General features: G+C 43.0%; 1 protein-coding gene across 1 annotated transcript in view; it reads right to left on the reverse strand.

The window, feature by feature from the left end:
• LOC134205441 (serine/threonine-protein kinase Smg1-like) overlaps positions 1–19,919 on the reverse strand; it is a 103,720-nt gene that overhangs the window by 7,833 nt on the left and 75,968 nt on the right. Inside the window, 2 exon segments of the mRNA XM_062680682.1 lie at positions 12,823–13,755; positions 13,824–14,732. Coding sequence (XP_062536666.1) covers positions 12,823–13,755; positions 13,824–14,732 — 1,842 coding nt within the window.

Raw genomic sequence — 19,919 nt, forward strand, 5'->3', positions numbered from 1 at the left:
TACAAGACGCTTATAAGACTGGTAGTCCTCTAAGGACATGAAACATGGACAATGCTCGAAGAGGACTTGCAAGCACTCGGAGTATTCGAGATGCTTACGACGAACCCAGTATCCAGAAGATAGTTAAAGCCGGAAGGGTACGATGGGCAGGGCATGTTGCAAGAATGCCGGACAGCAACCCTGCAAGGATGCTGTTCGTTTCCGATCCAGCGGTTACGCGACGGCGAGAAGCGCAGCGAGCGATGTGGGCAGATCAGGTGCAAAACGACTTGGCGAGCGTGGGGCGCATTCGAGGATGGAAAGATGCGGCCTCGAACCGTGTATTGTGACGTCAAATTGTTAAGAAAATTATTTTGAGCTGCTTTGAGAGTTGATCTTTTGATTTGATATTTTGAACAAATAGCATAGCATAGTTACGGTGTACTTCGTAGGTTGGACACTAGTGATACTCATGTTTTTCTTTTGAAATCCTTATTCAGATTGCTATTATAAATCAAGGTGGGACTAATGGGCCTCCTTCTGATTATGAGAAAACTGATTTCCACCGCGCGTGATATTTCATTAGAAATGTCGCGGAGAGCAGATAGCGGTCCCAGCATTCCCAGGAGTTTATTCACGCTGATGGCTTGGGTCGTGTGGTTATCGTCGTAAGCTGTTAATGATTCGAAAGGTGCAAGATCGCATCCTGCTTTCGTGCTGTGCGGTTCTTTCTCTCTTTGCGGAAGGAAGTTTTCAATACTACCCGAATCTATTTTAATTTCAACAGTGCTTCTCAGCGCCATTTGTACCCACTGATCCCGTTGCGATCTTTGCTTGGACCCGTGCCTTCGTTTTACGTTGGACCCGTATGCGGCAGTAAAATTCCGACAGGCGGTGGTAATCCTGCAGGGACACCGTTCTGAAAAAAAAACCTTTTATAAGGTCACGTTTCCTTCTAAGAAACAAGGTTTCAAGACCGTCCTGTCAAAGCGCGGAAAAAATAAAAGGAAGCTGGAGACTTCAGATATTCCTTTAACTCTAACATTCAAATAAATTCTTCTCCTATCGAGCTGAGCAATCAGTTCGATTTGATTCATGACGAAATTGAGCAAATCGAATCTACCTCTAGCCCAGGTGATTCGATCCATGCAAAGATTCTGCCAATTGTGGTATCTGTTGTTGAGTTTCCTGGCTTTGGGAATGAGGTTTTCAGTAACCTTCAGGGGATAAAGGTTTCATCTCAGATTGCCAGGAAGGGTGACTGCCGCGTTTTGCCGGGATCCTTTGACGATCGCAAACGTATTCTTCAGTATTTAACTGAGAAGCGGCATAAATTCTCCACATACGATGACAAAACTGAGCGATTGTTCAAAGTCGCCTTGAAAGGTCTCCCCAGTGATGATAAATCACTGGATGAGATTAAAATTGAAATTTATCAATTACTTGGATTTTCACCAGTCCAAGTAATTAAGATAACAAAGAAATCTCGCTCTGGTACTTCCCACAGGGTATTTCTCAAGAATTTTATATAGTTCACTTTAACAAAAGTGAACTAAATAATATGAAAAGTTTGGAAAAGGTCTGTATTACGTCCCATGTGCGTGTTTTTGTCATCGTAAGTGTCAAAAGTGGGGTCACGGAACTAAACATTGCCACATGGATGCTAAATGCATGATTTGTGGTGGAACCTCTCACGTCAAGGACGCCTGTCCTGTGAGAGGAGATTCCAATAAATTTAAATGTGCCAATTGTGGGGGCAATCATAAATCCAATTTCTGCAGAATGGGAATGTACTTTGCGCAAAAAAGTTTTGAATTCCCGTGCAAAATTGATGACGGGAAATTCCGATAGGATCCCAGATTCGCCGGGTAAACATATTTCAAACGCTCAAAATCCGCAATCATTTGCCGGTCCAGCAATTCATACCCACCACAATCAACGAACAAATTTTGCTCCTACCTCTCACCGAGTAACGAGCAGTTCGTCGAATTCTATTTTTTTTTTTAAACGCGCCCACCTATGCAAGCATCGCTGCAGGCAGGCAAAATTTCATTTCTGAAAATTTATCGACGATGAATGATGTTCATACCCATTCTTCAACGGAAAATAACGTTCGTTTTGATGACTCATGTAGCATGTCTGCTTCCGACTTTGATTTTCTAAATGAACAATTGCATCACATGATTGCTGCAATGTTCAGTTTTTGCGAGATTTGCAATAATGAAATTAAAAAAAACGTTTCGCTATTCTGAGAAATACCAACTTTGAGATTAATGTCTCGAAGTTGGATCCCACTTCGAGACACTTTTGGAAATTACCGAAAATTCTTTTAAAAAAACTTAAAAGCTAATTCCAGCGCTTGAAGAGGGACTTGAGGGACTTGCTCAGCAGTTCGCGAATGCCCATAATTTTAGTCTAGGTCTCACTAGTCCAATTTAGAATCAGGTTACACGGATCTTCGAAGACATTCTCAATCAAGAGAATGTTTTTGACCCTGTGTTGGGACTAAGTTGGATGAAGTGAGATCTATTACTAGCAAATTTCAAAATTTGAAAGCTCCGGGTGATGATGGTATTTTCTACATACCGTCGTCGGGGGTGACAATGGGTCAAATGGGGGTGAGAATGGGTCACTGTTTCAAGTACTTAGAAAGGTTGTGGAATGGATTGAATGTATCTGAGGGCAAGAAGACTAAAATATAAGAGACCTTTTTGAACGATTTTGCTCTACGACATCCAGGCTTCCGGTGAGAGCGATGACCCATTCTCACCCCCAGACCCATTGTCACCCCCGATGGCGGTACTTATCAAAAAACTTCCTGAGAGCTCTTTATCCTTTTTGGTTAAATTATTTAACAAATGTTTTCAATTGATATACTTTCCAGATAAATGGAAAAATGCCAAAGTGGTTCCAATTTTGAAGCCGGACAAAATCCAGCTGAGGCTTCTAGTTATCGCCCAATCAATTTGCTTTCATCAATCAGCAAACTGTTTGAAAAGATTATTTTAAATAGAATGATGGTTCATATTAATGACAATTATATTTTTGCTGATTAGCAATTTGGTTTTCGCCATGGGCATTCAACCACTCATCAGTCATTGAGTTACGAATTTGATTCGGCTCAACAAATCTGAAGGATATTCGATTGGAGTTGCTCTTCTTGATATAGAGAAAGCATTTGACAGTGTTTGGCATGAAGGTTTGATTGTAAAATTGATGAATGTTTTATTTTCCTCTGTACATTATTATACTGATCCAAAATTATTTATCAGATCGCTCACTGCAGGTAAACTATCAGAATTCTAAATCTGATAGATTTCCTGTAAGAGCTGGTGTTCCTCAAGGTAGCATACTGGAGCCCATATTGTATAACATTTTTACTTCAGACTTACCTGATGTACCACAGGGTGTCAAAAATCTTTGTTTGCAGATGACACGGGGCTTTCCGCAAAAGGTCGAAGCCTTCGTGTCGTTTGCTCTCCCAAGCCGAAATTGATGAAATTCGTCAAAAGGTGGAAACGGAACTACGAAGAAGGGATATGAGAGCAAGCGATGTGTCAAGACGAAGCTCAGCAATGTTCAATGCTACTAGTGCGGGGGAGGAGCCAGATTTTGTAGCATCAGTGGAGCCACCTGTACAAGTACCCACGCCAAAAGACTCACAGCTTGATCAGCAGCTATTACGTGATCTAGTCTACCATATGGACGAAGCATTAACGCAATTTCGTGACACAGACCCTTTCGACACGTCACAGAATACCGAAGATGCAAGTTAACGGATGCAGTAAAAATCATGAACATTCACATTCTACCACTGCATCTGTAGACAGTTCAGATCCTAGAGGACTTGCATTGCATAGTATACTGTGCTGCGATTGCAATTGCCAGGAGTCTCGGTCTCCGCATAACGCCAAGAAGCGAAGTGTCTCAAGAAATTCCAGAAAGACAACAGCAGCCATGGAAAAGGAGACTAGAACGACGGATCGAGACTAAACGAGCCAATATTGGAAGACTAATTGCGTACAGAAATGGCGAAAGATCGTCAAAATTATGCCGTCAAGTAGCTGCCATCATGGATCTTATTGAGCTTAGACAGCAGCTGAGTGTTATGCCAAAGAGGATGCTCCGTTACAGTGCATCTGAGAAACGTCGTCGCCAAAACCGGATGTTCAGTGACAACAAAAAAGCTTTCTATGAGCACATCTGCCACGACTTCAGTGAAGGTCCACCAGAGATTACCCATATCACTAATTTTTGTTCTGAGATCTGGGAAACGCCAGTACAACACCGCATCGGACAGCCGTGGCTAAGGAGAGAGGAGGGAAACTGTAACGACATCGAGGAAATGCAAGCCGTTGTCGTTGAAGAGGAAGACGTTCGCGAAGCAACGAGGTACCAGAGAAATTGGGCAGCCCCAGGACCTGATGGAGTTCAAAATTTCTGGTTAAAGAAGCTGTCAGCAGTGCATCTGAAGATGGCGGATTGCTTCATGAAGGTACTACGTGAGCCTCACACGCTACCAGAGTTCGTCACCCGAGGCATCACTTCCCTCATCCCAAAGGACAGCAATACAGCAGATTCATCCAGGCCAATTACTTGCCTTTCAAGCCTGTACAAGACCTTGAGTACAATTATCACTGCTAAAATATCCGCTCACTGTGAGCGCAACAATTTCTTCACCGAGGAGCAGAAAGGTTGCAAGAAAAACACACATGGCTGCAAAGACCAGGCCATAATTGATGCAGTTATTGTGTTTAACCAGCGAAACCTCACCATGGCCTACATCGATTACAAAATAAAGCATATGACTTAGTACCGCATTCGTTTCTCCTGGTCCTGGACAAGATGAATAGGTACACCACTAGGTGTTCCAATCTGCCAAATTCACGATTCAGTCATCTTGGATTTTAGTATGGAAGAGACCATCCGGTTTGTTTTCGTTTTGCACTGAAAATGAATTTTTCACCCCCGCCTTCTTCTCTTTCACAACCTTGGCAGATTGGAGCATCTAGTACTGTATTCATCTTGGTCCTGGATGTACTGAAGTTGTATAAAGTAGATTTATCGGTGGTGAGGTTGCTGGAAAGTGCGATGGGTCACTGGAGCACTACGCTCCAAATAAGTTATCGGAAAACTGTGTTACGCTCTAGAATGCTTCGGATTCGGATTCCCCATATTTCAGGGTGATTCATTCAGTCCACTCTGGTTTTGCCTTTCGCTGAACCCTCTCATCAGAACCCTCAGCCGAAATGGCCATGGCCTCAAAATAAGGTATGGGAGTGGTTAGCACGATGAAATCACTCATACTTTTTTCTTCGATGATCTCAAGGTTTACTCTGATAACACAGAACGACTAGGAATAGCCATCAATACCATTAAAAGGATCAGTAGCGACATCGGCATGCAACTAAGGCTGGATAAATGCCGATCAGTCCAGCCACACAAAGGACAACTAGTGCAATCAGGTGGTTGTGAGGTCTATGAAGGGAAGATGATAAATGATATGGTTCGTGGCGAGTCGTACAAATACCTTGGTTTCCGTTAGCTCACCAGTGTTTTCCACAACGACATCAAGATAGAGCTGCGAGATAAGCTCTTGAATCGCGTGAACTGTGTTCTGAAGTCTTCTCTAAATGCAGGAAACATGATCCGGGCAGTGAACATATTTGCCATTCCTCTTTGACCTATAGTTTTGGAGTTGGCAAATGGAGCAAAACGGACCAAGGAAGAAAGTGGAGGAAAGCGTTTTCAGAAGCAGGTATGCGCCATCTTCAATCAGCACTAGAGAGATTCACCCTTCCACGAGAAGAAGGAGGGATTGGGGTACTTGACATCCAAGCACAGTGTATTGAACAGGTTCGACAGCTGAGGCGGTACTTCGTAGAAAACAGTACACGACACGGAGTATATCGAGCAGTTTGTTGGGCTGATAGGGGATACAGTTCTCTGCATCTTGCACAGAAGAATTACAGCATCCCTTGCAACTTACAGACTGTGGAGGAGAAGATTGCAGCATGGAAAGCTAAAGAAGTGCACGGTACCCACCCTAATCAACTTGAACAATAGCAAATTGATAAAGCGGCATCGAACATGTGGCTGATCCGAGGTGAACTCTTGCCGGTAATCGAAGCAGACATGCTAACCATTCAGGACAGAGTAATGCCTATTGCGTTGCAATGTGGTCTTTTGGAGCAGTTTGTATCAAACAGGGTGGCCACTGAAATACGATTTTCGAATTCCCGGTTTTTTCCCGCTTTTCCCGATGAATTTTGTCAATTTTTCCCGGTTTTTATTCAACTTGAAAAAAAAAATAGGGTAAGAATTTTTGAGCTTTAACCACCTTGAACTAGGTATTTTATTTTCGAAGCAACTAATAATTTGTACCGCACCTTTGAAATAGTTGCATTGAATTACCAACAACGTGTTATGCAAAATGCTGGAATCGTGCGCTTCGTGGCCATGTAGGTAGTGTCAACCGGCATTTAATCAGCATGGTCATGGTAATACCAAAATAACATAAAATTACAATGATTTGATCTTTTCTTAGCGGCAAAACTTTTTTTCTTGGATGCAAAACCTTCGACAAAGCCAAAATAGGGACAATGTATAGCCAACATATTTTCATGATCAGCTCTTGGTTTTATCTTATTCAGACTATTACCAGAAATAATACTTTCTTAGGTAACACTGAAGCTTTTCAAATTATCGCAAAATTATGTGAGAAAAGACTAAATTCTCTCTAATAAAATAAATTTGATTAAATAGATGTTTTTAACTTTAACCGCATCATAGTTATTGGTTTACTTAAAATTCACAAAATTATAAAACAACTAATATGATATTTGTTTCCGATCAAGATCATTATTTGGTTCGGCCAAATCGCACCAATGAAAAATTACCCATATTCCTGCACACATCTTCGTGTAGCAGAATCACAAATCACAAACAACAAATGTACGAATGAACTATTTTTGGTTTTTATTCTACGAACAAAATATCAGTCTTAAGTCAGTCAAAAATGCACTTTGTGCGGTTTCGCTGAATCCCAACCATTTTGTTTTCTAAAATAGATTTAAGCATATTTTGGGCAATCAAAACATTATTATTTATTTATTTAATCAGACTAAGGCCGAAGTGGCCTGTGCGGTATATAAGAGTCTTCTCCATTCGGCTCGGTCCATGGCTACACGTCGCCAACCACGCAGTCTACGGAGGGTCCGCAAGTCATCTTCCACCTGATCGATCCACCTTGCCCGCTGCGCACCTCGCCTTCTTGTGCCCGTCGGATCGTTGTCGAGAACCATTTTCACCGGGTTACTGTCCGACATTCTGGCTACGTGCCCGGCCCATCGCAGTCGTCCGATTTTCGCGGTGTGAACGATGGATGGTTCTCCCAACAGCTGATGCAACTCGTGGTTCATTCGCCTCCTCCACGTACCGTCCGCCATCTGCACCCCACCATAGATGGTACGCAGCACTTTCCTTTCGAAAACTCCAAGTGCGCGTTGGTCCTCCACGAGCATCGTCCAGGTCTCGTGTCCGTAGAGGACTACCGGTCTAATTAGCGTTTTGTAGATTGTCAGTTTGGTACGGCGGCGAACTCTATTCGATCGGAGCGTCTTGCGGAGTCCAAAGTACGTACGATTTCCAGCCACTATGCGTCTCCGAATTTCTCTGCTGGTGTCATTTTCGGCAGTCACAAGTGAGCCCAAGTACACAAATTCTTCTACCACCTCGATTTCGTCACCACCGATGCAAACTCGCGGTGGGTGGCTCACATTGTCTTCTCTTGAACCTCTTCCTATCATGTACTTCGTCTTCGACGTGTTGATGGCTAGTCCGATCCGCTTAGCTTCCCTCTTCAGTCTGATGTAGGCTTCCTCCATCTTCTCAAAGTTACGTGCCATAATATCTATGTCGTCGGCGAAACCAAATAGCTGGACGGACTTATTGAAAATTGCACCACTCATGTTAATCCCTGCTCTTCGTATTACCCCTTCCAAAGCGATGTTGAATAGCAAACACGAAAGACCATCACCTTGCCGTAACCCTCTGCGGGTTTCGAAGGGACTCGAGAATGCCCCTGAAACTCGAACTACGCACATCACCCGATCCATCGTCGCTTTGATCAACCGTGTCAGTTTATCCGGAAAACCGTGTTCGTGCATTAGCTGCCATAGCTGGTCCCGATCGATTGTATCATATGCGGCTTTGAAGCCGATGAATAGATGATGTGTGGGCACGTTGTATTCGCGGCATTTCTGCAGTACTTGGCGAATGGCGAACACCTGGTCCGTGGTGGAGCGTTCGCCCATAAAACCCGCCTGGTACGACGGCATAAAATTTGGGAGAGTACCTTGTAGGCGGCGTTCAGCAATGTGATTGCGCGGTAGTTGCTACAATCCAGCTTATCGCCCTTTTTGTAGATGGGACACGACACCTTCCATCCACTCCTGCGGCAAAACTTCCTCCTCCCAAATCTTGGTAATGACCCAGTGCAGCGCTCTAGCCAGTGCCTCACCACCGTGTTTAAATAGCTCTCCTGGTAGTTGGTCAACCCCAGGGGCTTTGTTGTTCTTCAGCCGGCCAATCTCCTCCTGGATTTCCTGAGGATCCGGAGCCAGTAGGATTATGTCCTGCGGGCGATCCCCCCGCCCCAACACCATACCGCCATCTTCGTCTGCCACATCGCCATTCAGGTGTTCTTCGTAGTGCTGCCGCCACCTTTGGATCACCTCACGCTCGTTCGTAAGAAGGTTCCCGTTTATGTCCTTACACATATCAGGCTGTGGCACGTGGCCCTTACGTGAACGGTTTAACTTCTCATAGAACTTTCGTGTGTAAATTCGATTCGTAATTTAATCAATTTTAGATTTAAGATTTTTAGAATTTTATTTTCTTCTACCCATCTAAATAAAGAATTTCGAATTTAACTTGGCGAAAATTTGTTTTTCCCGGTACAGGTCCCAAATTCCCGGTTTTTCCCGCTTTTTTTCCCGGTGACTTCAATTTCCCGTCTTTTTCCCGCTTTTCCCGTTTTTCCCGTCTTTTTCCCGCTTTTCCCGTTTTTCCCGTTTTTCCCGGTTCGGTGGCCACCCTGATCAAATTACCGGTACCGTCCAGACCCTGTTCTTGAAAACGATTGTTACAAGCTGTATTGGGATCGTACGATATTGACGGGTCTATTTATTCCCACAACCGCCCAGATATAATGGTTTACGACAAAGTTCGGAAGAAAGCGGTCATCATCGACATCGCCGTTCCACTAAATCGTAACCTGGAGGAAACTCATGGCCGATAAATCGCCGTTGGCCGTTGAGTTGAAGGATTTATGGGGATTGATAGAGGTGCCGAAGATTGTCCCTGTAGTTGTATCAACCACTGGAATTGTACCTACGAAAAGGAGTTGCCAGCTATCCAGAAGTGTGCCATTGTCCCTCCTGTGCCAGGGGCCCTCCTTAGGCGTGCGGTAAGACGCGCGGCTACAAAGCAAGACCATGCTGAGGGTGGCTGGGTTCGATTCCCGGTGCCGGTCTAGGCAATTTTCAGATTGGAAACTTTCTAGACTTCCCTGGTAAAGTATCATCGTGTTAGCCTCATGATATACGAATGCAAAAATGGTAAACTGGCTTAGAAACCTCGCAGTTAATAACTGAGGAAGTGTTTAATGAACACTAAGCAGCGAGGCGGCTCTGTCCCAGTGTGGGGATGTAATGTCAATTAGAAGAAGAAGAAGTGTGCCATTGTCCGGAGGTTCCTGGGCCAAGATTTACGGAAGTCTGATTTTTTTGTTAGGGTTAAACCTTTTTTACGTAGAAATTACGTTCTTTCTTAACTATACTGGGTGCTATTTCAATTTTTGAAAATCGAGATCGTTTCACTGACAGGGAAGATTTTGTACGCTACTAGCGCCTTCATCTTTCAATGGATTTTGAAGATTTATATCAATCGAATAGGACACTCTCCAGCAATCTGCAAATTTCATGGAAACCTAAAATTACTATATAACGATTAGCTAATGGAAATTTAAATTTTTGTCGAGCAGTGTTGGTGAAAATTCATATTCTCAAATCTCATCCACGATTCAAATCAAGCGCGATGCAAACCTCACCCGACTCATGGCCCAGAGAATCGCCTGTGATTCGACTCGGGATTTGCATAATTGCGTGATTTTTGCGTGTTTTTCTTCGTTAAATTCATCGGAATAACTTTCTTTGCTTAAAACAATGGATAACGAATTCATACGTAAACACAAAATACGCTTCGATTGGGTTCATTCATTTATTTAGTTAACATCTAAACAGATAACACTGAATCAACAATTTGACGCCACAATGCACGGTTCGAGGCCACATCTCTCCATCCTCGGATGCGCCCCACGCTCGCCAAGTCGTTCTGCACCTGGTCTGCCCATCTCGCTCGCTGCGCTCCACGCCGTCTCGTACCTGCCGGATCGGAAGCGAACACCATCTTTGCAGGGTTGCTGTCCGGCATTCTTGCAACATGTCCTGCCCATCGTACCCTTCCGGCTTTAGCTACCTTCTGGATACTGGGTTCGCCGTAGAGTTGGGCGAGCTCATGGTTCATTCTTCGCCGCCACACACCGTCTTCTTGCACACCGCCAAAGATGGTCCTAAGCACCCGTCTCTCGAATACTCCGAGTGCTTGCAAGTCCTCCTCGAGCATTGTCCATGTTTCATGTCCGTAGAGGACTACCGGTCTTATTAACGTCTTGTACATGACACATTTGGTGCGGTGGCGAATCTTTTTCGACCGCAGTTTCTTCTGGAGCCCGTAGTAGGCCCGACTTCCACAGATGATGCGCCTTCGTATTTCACGACTAACGTTGTTGTCAGCCGTTAGCAGGATCCGAGGTAGACGAATTCCTCGACCACCTCGAAGGTATCCCCGTCTATCGTAACACTGCTTCCCAGGCGGGCCCTGTCGCGCTCGGTTCCGCCCACAAGCATGTACTTTGTCTTTGACGCATTCACCACCAGCCCAAATTTTGTTGCTTCACGTTTCAGGCGGGTGTACAGTTCTGCCACCTTTGCAAATGTTCGGCCGACAATGTCCATGTCATCCGCGAAGCAAATAAATTGACTGGATCTGTTGAAAATCGTACCCCGGCTGTTACACCCGGCTCTCCGCATGACACCTTCTAGCGCAATGTTGAACAACAGGCACGAAAGTCCATCACCTTGTCTTAGTCCCCGGTGCGATTCGAACGAACTGGAGTGTTCGCCCGAAATCTTCACACAGTTTTGCACACCATCCACCGTTGCTTTGATCAGTCTGGTAAGCTTCCCAAGGAAGCTGTTCTCGTCCATAATTTTCCATAGCTCTACGCGGTCTTGTCGTATGCCGCCTTGAAATCAACGAACAGATGGTGCGTTGGGACCTGATATTCACGGCATTTTTGAAGGATTTGCCGCACAGTAAAGATCTGGTCCGTTGTCGAGCGGCCGTCAACGAAGCCGGCTTGATAACTTCCCACGAACTCGTTCACTAAAGGTGACAGACGATTGGGTATTGACACTTTTTTGGAGTGAAATCATTTTTCGGCAAATGAGCGAAACGATGCGATTCTTCGTGAAAAACTCATGCGCGATGCTCTCCATTGAGAATCGCAAGGGAGTCAACTCGCGCATGAGGCTTCGGTGAGTGAGATTTGAGCATGATTCTTCCAAAACTGAAATCCAGTAAAAATGTAACCAATGTAACAGACAGTGTTGTAAAATGTCATTTGCATTCGTTTGTATAATTTTCCCAGAACTTTTTTCAGAAGGTAGCTATCAATTCATGTTGTATGACGAACTTATAGCGCTTAAATGGGCCTACAACTTTGTCTAACGAGACTTTGCTGTAAATATGTAATCTGGGGCGTGGGAGGCAAAATGTCATTCAAATGACATTATGTCAAATGACACGTGACATTTTGGAGAGTTTTCACTCTCCAGCCTTTGATGTTATACTTAGAGCAATGTACCCTTGGACAAAAATATAACCCTACTCAAGCGTTATGAGTACATTCAAAATTATGGAAGAAATTTTGCTTCTAAAGAAAGTTATGAACAAATTAGTCAAATGACATGCAGATGACATTTTACAAGCCTGTTACTAACAGATGTAACCAATCCCGTTCGTGCATTCCTAACACGAACATCAGAATGATGTAAGTTCGAGTAATAAAATTTAGAATTGGTAACTTGAGACGATCATTCAGTCACGTTCGCTTTAGATGCGAGCACTATCAAATAATGTTTTTCTATACATTTTTTATCAATGACAAAAAATCCAAAACTTTATGAATTTTTTTTTCTGGATTGGTTATGAAAATTGTAATAATGATGTGTGGGTTGTTATCGTTCGCGGCTATGTCACAGACATTACGCATTGTTCCTTTTCCCCCACCAAACACCTTAAAACAAAGTTAAGGATGCCATCCAGCAACTCAAGAACAATCAAGCAGCTGGTAATGATGGAGTCATAGATGAACTCATCAAGATGAGCCCGGAAAAGCTTGGAAAATTGTCTACACTATCGGCTATCGGCCTAGTCAAAATCTGGGAAACAGAACAGCTGCCGGTGGGGTCATAGTATGCCTCTTCTACAAAAAAGTCGACAAGCTGGAATGTGAGAACTTTCGAGCGATTACCACCCTGAATGTCCCCTACAAAGTGATATCACATTCCCGGCGCCCTTGGCGAAATATCTTTTTTGGGCGTCCCCTTCTGCATTGTGCATTATTTACATTCCAATAATGGTTAATGGCTTCTAGGATTGATGGGAGTGCGTCTTTCTTGACGATGCTGAAGATATTATCATCATATTATAACTTACCGCTAGATCCTTGGAGTCCTTGATGTGATCGATGTAGTCGGCCTCCTGGCACGGAAGGAATCTCTCGTACACGATATTCATCAGTGCGTCCTGCTTGTCGAGCAAGTCTTGGAAGAACTGATGCAACGTTAAATAAAGTTTTGAGCCTTCTGTTGGAGTTTGCTGGCTCCGATAGCAATCTCCCAGTGTAGCTAGCTTTCTTCTCAACTCCTCGACGGCATCCAGTGCATGGACGTGGGCCGATGGAACATTTGAAACTACACACTGCAGATGCAAATTCAGTTCATTCAAAAGGTCAGCCACTGGCATTATGTCCGTTTGCAGATTTGATACCGCAGAAATCATGTCAATCACGCTCTGGTTCTCGGAAATTATTCCTTGCATGGTGTCGGACAGGAAGTCACGAGCGATACATTCGTTCATGTTGTGAAGATGGTCGTAGACACCGACACAGGCGGAGAGACAGCTTAAGCCTATGCCGTAACAGTCGCTTGAAACCTTCTGTGTTATCTCAAATAATATTTGATACAGCGCATTCAGTTGCGCAATTGTCATGTAAAACTCAGGCAAGAACCAGTTATCATTCAGCTGCAAGTCAATGAGTGAATCTCCCGCGGTATATGCCGTTTGTTCCATCAGCAGATAGTTCGAATTCAAATCGATGCACAGTTGCAAACCGGCAAAAATTAACGACTGCCGTCCGTTGGTGTTCCCCATTGCGATTGCATTGATTGTGGAGAGCGCATTTTCGTACAATTTGTCAATCGGAATGGTGCTCTCGTTTAGTTCCTGTGCGTTGCAAGCTACCAGCTCAGATAGTTTGAACGTTGTGTCGGAGATGACGTTTTTCAACTGATAGGAAAAAGATAAAATTGGCGGCCCACAGCAATGCTGGCGCGCATTCGCAAGGTATTGTTCGTAGTGTCGGGTTACCTGAAATTGAAATAAAGAAAACGTAAAGAAATATTGCAGAGTCCAAATCTATAATTTTAATATCTTACCTCTTGACAAGTCTGGACAGACTTCTCTTTGATGATTTTTCTGCACCAATCGACGTACTTATAATCACGATGGCTATGTTCAAAATCGTTTGGATAATAGCATATTATTGCACTGAATTGGCTCAACGTTTCAAGTGCTCGCTTTACAAGAATTGTGGACTGGAACGTATATTCGTTCATGTCGTGCCGCAATGAGTTCGCTGTGAGAAAGGTGTCGCGAAGATTCGACTGATCCAAAAATTCCTCAACCAACTCAAACTCGGAGTTGTTGTATTGGTTTGGATTGGCGTTGACGCTTCTTAAGTACTCCTGAAATTTGCCATTTTCTATGTCCTTTGTGAAATTCCGATACCCTTCGAGAGTGTTCTCGCTCTCGACAGCTCTGCTCTCTAGCAGTTTCTTTGCCGAATTGTACTCTTCGACAATTTTCTTATAAACGCTGTACCTTTGCGACAAAGTGTTCAACGGATGACTCCCAATGGCAGAGTTTAACGACTCTGCCTCTCTGATCAACTGAATCTGCCGCGACAGGGAGTCACGATGTGTCTCGGCCTCCATCAATTCGCTGCGATTAGATTGCAGTTCTTGCAGGAACTTTTCCATCAGAAGCAAATTTTGGTAGATGTTATCCCTATTACGATTCCAGCCGGGCTTGATTTCCGAGAATCGAATAGCAAGTGTATCCCGATTTACCTCACGTTCGAGTTGTTTTTTTGCTTCTCGGAGCTCGCTGTTAAAGCCTTCGCGATTCCCATAAGCGGATACGGCAAAGCCAGCCGTACCGCCGTCTTCACTGACGGCCCAATCTACCAACGGATCGTAGACGAAGGCTTCCAACAATGTGAGCAAAGTCTCACGGCCTTTTTTCAGTGATTTAAGCACGTGTTCGCACGCTAGCCGGAAAGTTCCCTGAAACGAGAAAAAATGATCGCGATAAGTTATCTAAGGTTCAAAAAGAAATAATTAGACAACATCACATAATTCTTTTTTGACACTCCCAAAACATAGTTCGCAGTTATCTTTTTATATAATTGACTAATATCAAACTCATGCAACAATCTTTTTTGTTCTTGTTTCTATTTTTGCAAATCACTATATCATCGATAAGCGGCGAATCAAAGGAATACGCACTCCCAAATGTGCAAAAGATAATACACCCCCCGTGCTGCACATCAATTGTAACAAGATACGATGACTGAGTTTGTTTTGCAAAGATAAGCAAAGGTAAAAATATCCCATGTGCCTGATTTTGACGTAGAGGTGAATCCATGAAGCGGTAATTCTGTATTTCCCATCATATAATAGGCTTGATAGAAGTCCTTTTATACCTACATGGCAATAGGATAAAAAGCATAGCAAAGTTTCATTTTTCGATCTTCATTCAGCGATCACTGATTTGTGACACATAGACAGCGGCGGTTTTGATAACTGAGTCATATGTCTGTATGTTATTCGTATATGTAGTTATAGTCAATGGGACATAGAAAACACATGAACAACTGCGTAGTGTCCCACACTGATATGGTTAACTCAAAGATAAATGGAAAGTCGGCATTTGCCGACACGGGCATAGAAGGTGTGGAACCTCTATCACACCCGGTGCTAAATCTAATTGATAAACTTTGCTTTACTGATTATCCCACCCTATATCTATGCCAATGTAAACAATAGTAAATCCCGCTACGCTAGTTTTCTGTTGAGTTGATTTGTGTCGGCTAATGACAGGGTGGAAAGCATTGGAACGGTGTTCCGCAAAATTACATATTATGCACAGAGAACTAAATAAATGATGAGTCATGTGGTTAATTATGAGGTAAGATGATGGTAATTTGACAGGGAAAACAACGGATCACTGTTATATGGTAGGAGTTAGAGGATCGAAGAGACGGTGTATCAAACTTTTGCCAAAAGTGCCAGCAAGTCCAGATGGTGGCATGTGGCATGATCCGCTTGGAGATTCACTAGTGTGAATACCGAAACGAACAAGGCTCAAGCGGTCGATCATATATCCGTCAAGATACTCAAATTTGATCTTATGACACATTCGCGTTCGCCATTTCCAAGTGGAAAGTTCTTCGTTGGTTTTCAAAATAAATATATCTAACTAAATGTGATAATTTAGTAATAAGAGTCCACTCGAGTGCAGTGAAGCTTGGGGTGATGGAGAAGAGAAGTGTTTTCCTGAAAATATAGTACCTATGTGATCAGAAAAGATGGCGGCTTACGCAGGTTTTTAAAACACCGGTCGAGACTATTACGTGACGCTCAACCATCGGTATAAACATCTGGCTCAGCGCTGCTTTCGAACCTATCATCGCAAACTTCAAAATAAACTGAAGCTGAATTCTATAGTGTTTTGGCGATACATCAGTGATCATTGATCAACGCATGGAGAATGGTCTACCCACATCCATGACTCGCGACGGGATTGCTGCAGATTCCGTTGGTTTCATTGTTGACGATATGTCAACGCGATTCCGGTCTATGACGCAGATATTGTACTGAAGCAAATAAGAGGAAGCCGTCCAAAACTGCGGGACTCGATGGTATGCCATCGGTGTTTCTAAAACGCTACATTACTTTGTTGGTCGCACCATTAGATCACATTTATCGCTTATCATCGTTGTCCGATAAATTCCCAACACTATGGAAGGAGGCTTGCATGTTACAGGTACATAAAAAGGATGATAGACGAAATCCTGAAAACTACCGTGGAACCTCAAGCCTGTGTGCAAACTCTAAGTTATTCGAACTGGTCGTTTTTTTTCTTATTTTATGGCTTCACATTCCACCTGTAACTTGATCTGTTTTGCCTTTCTCGTACAACAAAGTTGTACCGAAAAGCTATAGGATTACTCCAAAAAACATCTTTTGATAGAAGGCTTGGAGACCAGATACTTACACTAATAAAAGATATACCTAAATTAAAAAAAATTCTCATAATTATCATACTAATTATCAACTTCATCACCAAGATTTCGGCTAATTTTAACAACCAGTTGTTCGTGGAACCACTTTGCATACCTTACACAATGTACAGGACTTCGCTACTTTCCCCACAGCTACTCTTATCTGCGACACATGAAATCGTTGCCTGAGCTCATTCACTATGTTTTCGTTGTTTGGGTGTTCAAACTTTCGGTGATATCCATTGATAAACAGCAATATTACGTAGTGGTCATTCGGTAGAATCACCGGAAACTTTGTGTAGTCTGCTACTGTGGAAGCTGCACCAATTCACCCGTCCTTGCTGATCAGTCCATCTGCTCCGATGAAAGGATTTAACTTGTAGATACGGCTTTTCTTCTCGATTTGTTTCGGATGATGCGACGAATCTATCTGCAGCGCTTGTAGCACAGCAAATTCTTGCGAGTAGGCCTCAAGTTGAACCAATTTCAACACCATAATCTGTGCTTCCTGTAACTCTTTACTGCACAGATTATTTGTAGTCAGAAACGGCAAGTTGTTTCTCTTTCCAAGACAGTTATTTAGGAATCATACCCCATTAGTTACACCAATCGTTCCCATTTGGAAAAGCGCTCAAACTGCGCCGTTCCGGTTACGCTGCATCGATGGATCGTTATTATATTCCGCATTTCTACTGCTTCTTCTTCCTTATGCCCTAGCCATTCTGCTTTATCGTGGTATAGAAACGATGGTTCACGAAGCCACTGAGATCCTTCAGAGGCATCTGGACCATTACCCCATTCTGTTGCTTTGTCGGATATGTTCCATTTTGAAGGTACTTTCCTCCAAGTCCTCCAGTCCGCAGTATTTTCCTGTTTATCCGAAGGATATGACTTGACGTAATTGTTTTCATCAAACATGTACCGATGACAGCTGCTTGGAGCTCAAGCCTTGGCACTGACAGTTGCTTAAGGGGTGCCACTTTGGTTTTGGACGCTACAAGAGTACACCGAACGGTTCCACGGTCCACAATCCGAAAATAAGCAGCTGCAGCGTAAGCAGCCATACTTGCATCCACAAAAACGTTAAATTCTAGAGTTTTTAGCTACCAATACAAGAGGGTCGAAAATACTCATCACCAGGCTCAACAACTCTCTTTTGGTGGGATACGTATTCCCGTCCAGCAATCTCTTTAGGTTTTCGCAGAACTATATGGCGAACCTAAAGATGTCTTTCTGCGGCAACCAACTTAACCCCAACATTCTCTCAGTCCCAAAGTTCTTCCCTAACACGAAATTTTTCGGATTTTCTGACGGTCTTTCCCCGATTTGCTCCAACACATCCACACTATTGGACAACCAGTGTCGGAGTTCAAACCCGGCGTGTTGATGTAACGTTTTGACTTCTCTTGCAAACTCCACTGCTCCGTAGACGCTATCGACACTATCGAGATAGTCGTCCACATAGTGGTTCTCCAAAACCGCGGTTGCAGCTCGAGGAAACTCTGCTTCGGTGTAGCCGCACATCTGCGTTGAAGTATTGTAGCTGCTCCCAAACAGCGGCCGTTCCGCAGAATTGCCACTGGAAGCTGGAAGCTCTTTTGGGACCACATGATGAGCTGCAAGCTGCTGAGCATTCGGACCCAGTTGTCCGGGTCCGCGTGCGCGAAAGTAAACGACACTGGAGGCGCCTACGCATTCGATTGAACACCACCAATTGACCCACCAAATGTACCCACCCGGACATGACATTGGCAAATAACTAGCTATATTCCCTTGCCTTTGAGGAATCTGATTATCTTCAACTACCCGGATAAAAATTTACAGTAACTTGTATGACATAACCCATTGAAATACAATAGATTGTGTGGCAAACAATACAAACTATTGTATGCTTATTGTAAAATGTTCACGGTTGTAGAAGATCTTTATTGTACGTACATTAAAATAACAATATATTTAAATGTTTCCGATATATTCTATTATATTTTTATTGTTCGCTTATGTTTAGTATTGCTCATCCAAAAACTAAACAAATTTTAAAAGTATTCGGTTTGGATGATCTGGAAATCCGTCTAATGTTATTGAATTAATATAATTTTGGAATATTTCATGGATTTATTATATTGATGAAATAACAATTGAAAACAAAAAAATTACAATAGCTTTGTTTGTTAAATAAATAAAAATATTATACTGATTCTCAGGTATATATTTCCATATTGCAGGTCTTGTTGCAGGTCTAGAAATGTTATGCAATACAAATTTGATTTAAAAAAAAAAATGAAAGGGAACAAAAACTTTTGCTTATTATTTAACTCGGAGAATGGCTGGATTCATTTGAGCGTGTACAGTTTTGTTTATAATTAGAGAAGAGATGAAAATAATGAAACTGTATGGTGCAGAAAGTGTCTTTTACATTACAGTTTCTGCTGCTGGGCAAGTGGTAGATCACTATGGCTTCTGTACCGTGGTAAATATCTGAAGTGTTGAAGCGCGTTAGAGCATTATTATTGGGCGCGATTATTTTGATCACCCTCACTGTACTGTCATTTTATGTCGTTTTCGGTTATTGCTGGGTCGAACCTAGTTCTGCCCCGGATCCGCTCTAACAGCTGTCAAAACGTTCGGTTATTCGTTCAGGTTGGATCGCGATCCGCACCAGATCCGACCCAAAACGAACGAGGTTCGCTCTGCCGATTTATCGAGATCGAACCTAGGTTCACCAATACATTCCAACACAAACTGTCAAACAGGTGTTTATGTTTACGCGCTAAAGGAAAATGAAAACATGAAAGACACGGAAGGGTGCGGATGGGTATTTGACTTTCAATCGTTTTTGTTTCATTTGTTGAATTTATCAATTTTGTTGCTGTCTTGCACGTAAAAATGGATTATTTTAATTGTGTGTTGTCTTCAAGTTTCTCTGATGGTGAAATGGATTCAGATACCGACATATTTTTGCCTTTCTCGTACAACAAAGTTGTACCAGAAAGGCTTTCATTTCACTCCCAAAACGTACTTTTTATAGAGCGCTTGTAGACCCATAGTATTATATACCATTCGATTCAGCTCGACAAACTGAGCAAATGTCTGTCTGTCCGTGTGTGTGTCCGTGTGTGTGTGTGTGCGTATGTGTGTGCACATTGAAACATTAGCCAATTTTTCTAGTACTAAACCTGAATCGATT

The sequence above is a fragment of the Armigeres subalbatus genome, chromosome 1 (genome assembly GCF_024139115.2).
Source record: "Armigeres subalbatus isolate Guangzhou_Male chromosome 1, GZ_Asu_2, whole genome shotgun sequence".
NCBI classification, from domain to species: domain Eukaryota; kingdom Metazoa; phylum Arthropoda; class Insecta; order Diptera; family Culicidae; genus Armigeres; species Armigeres subalbatus.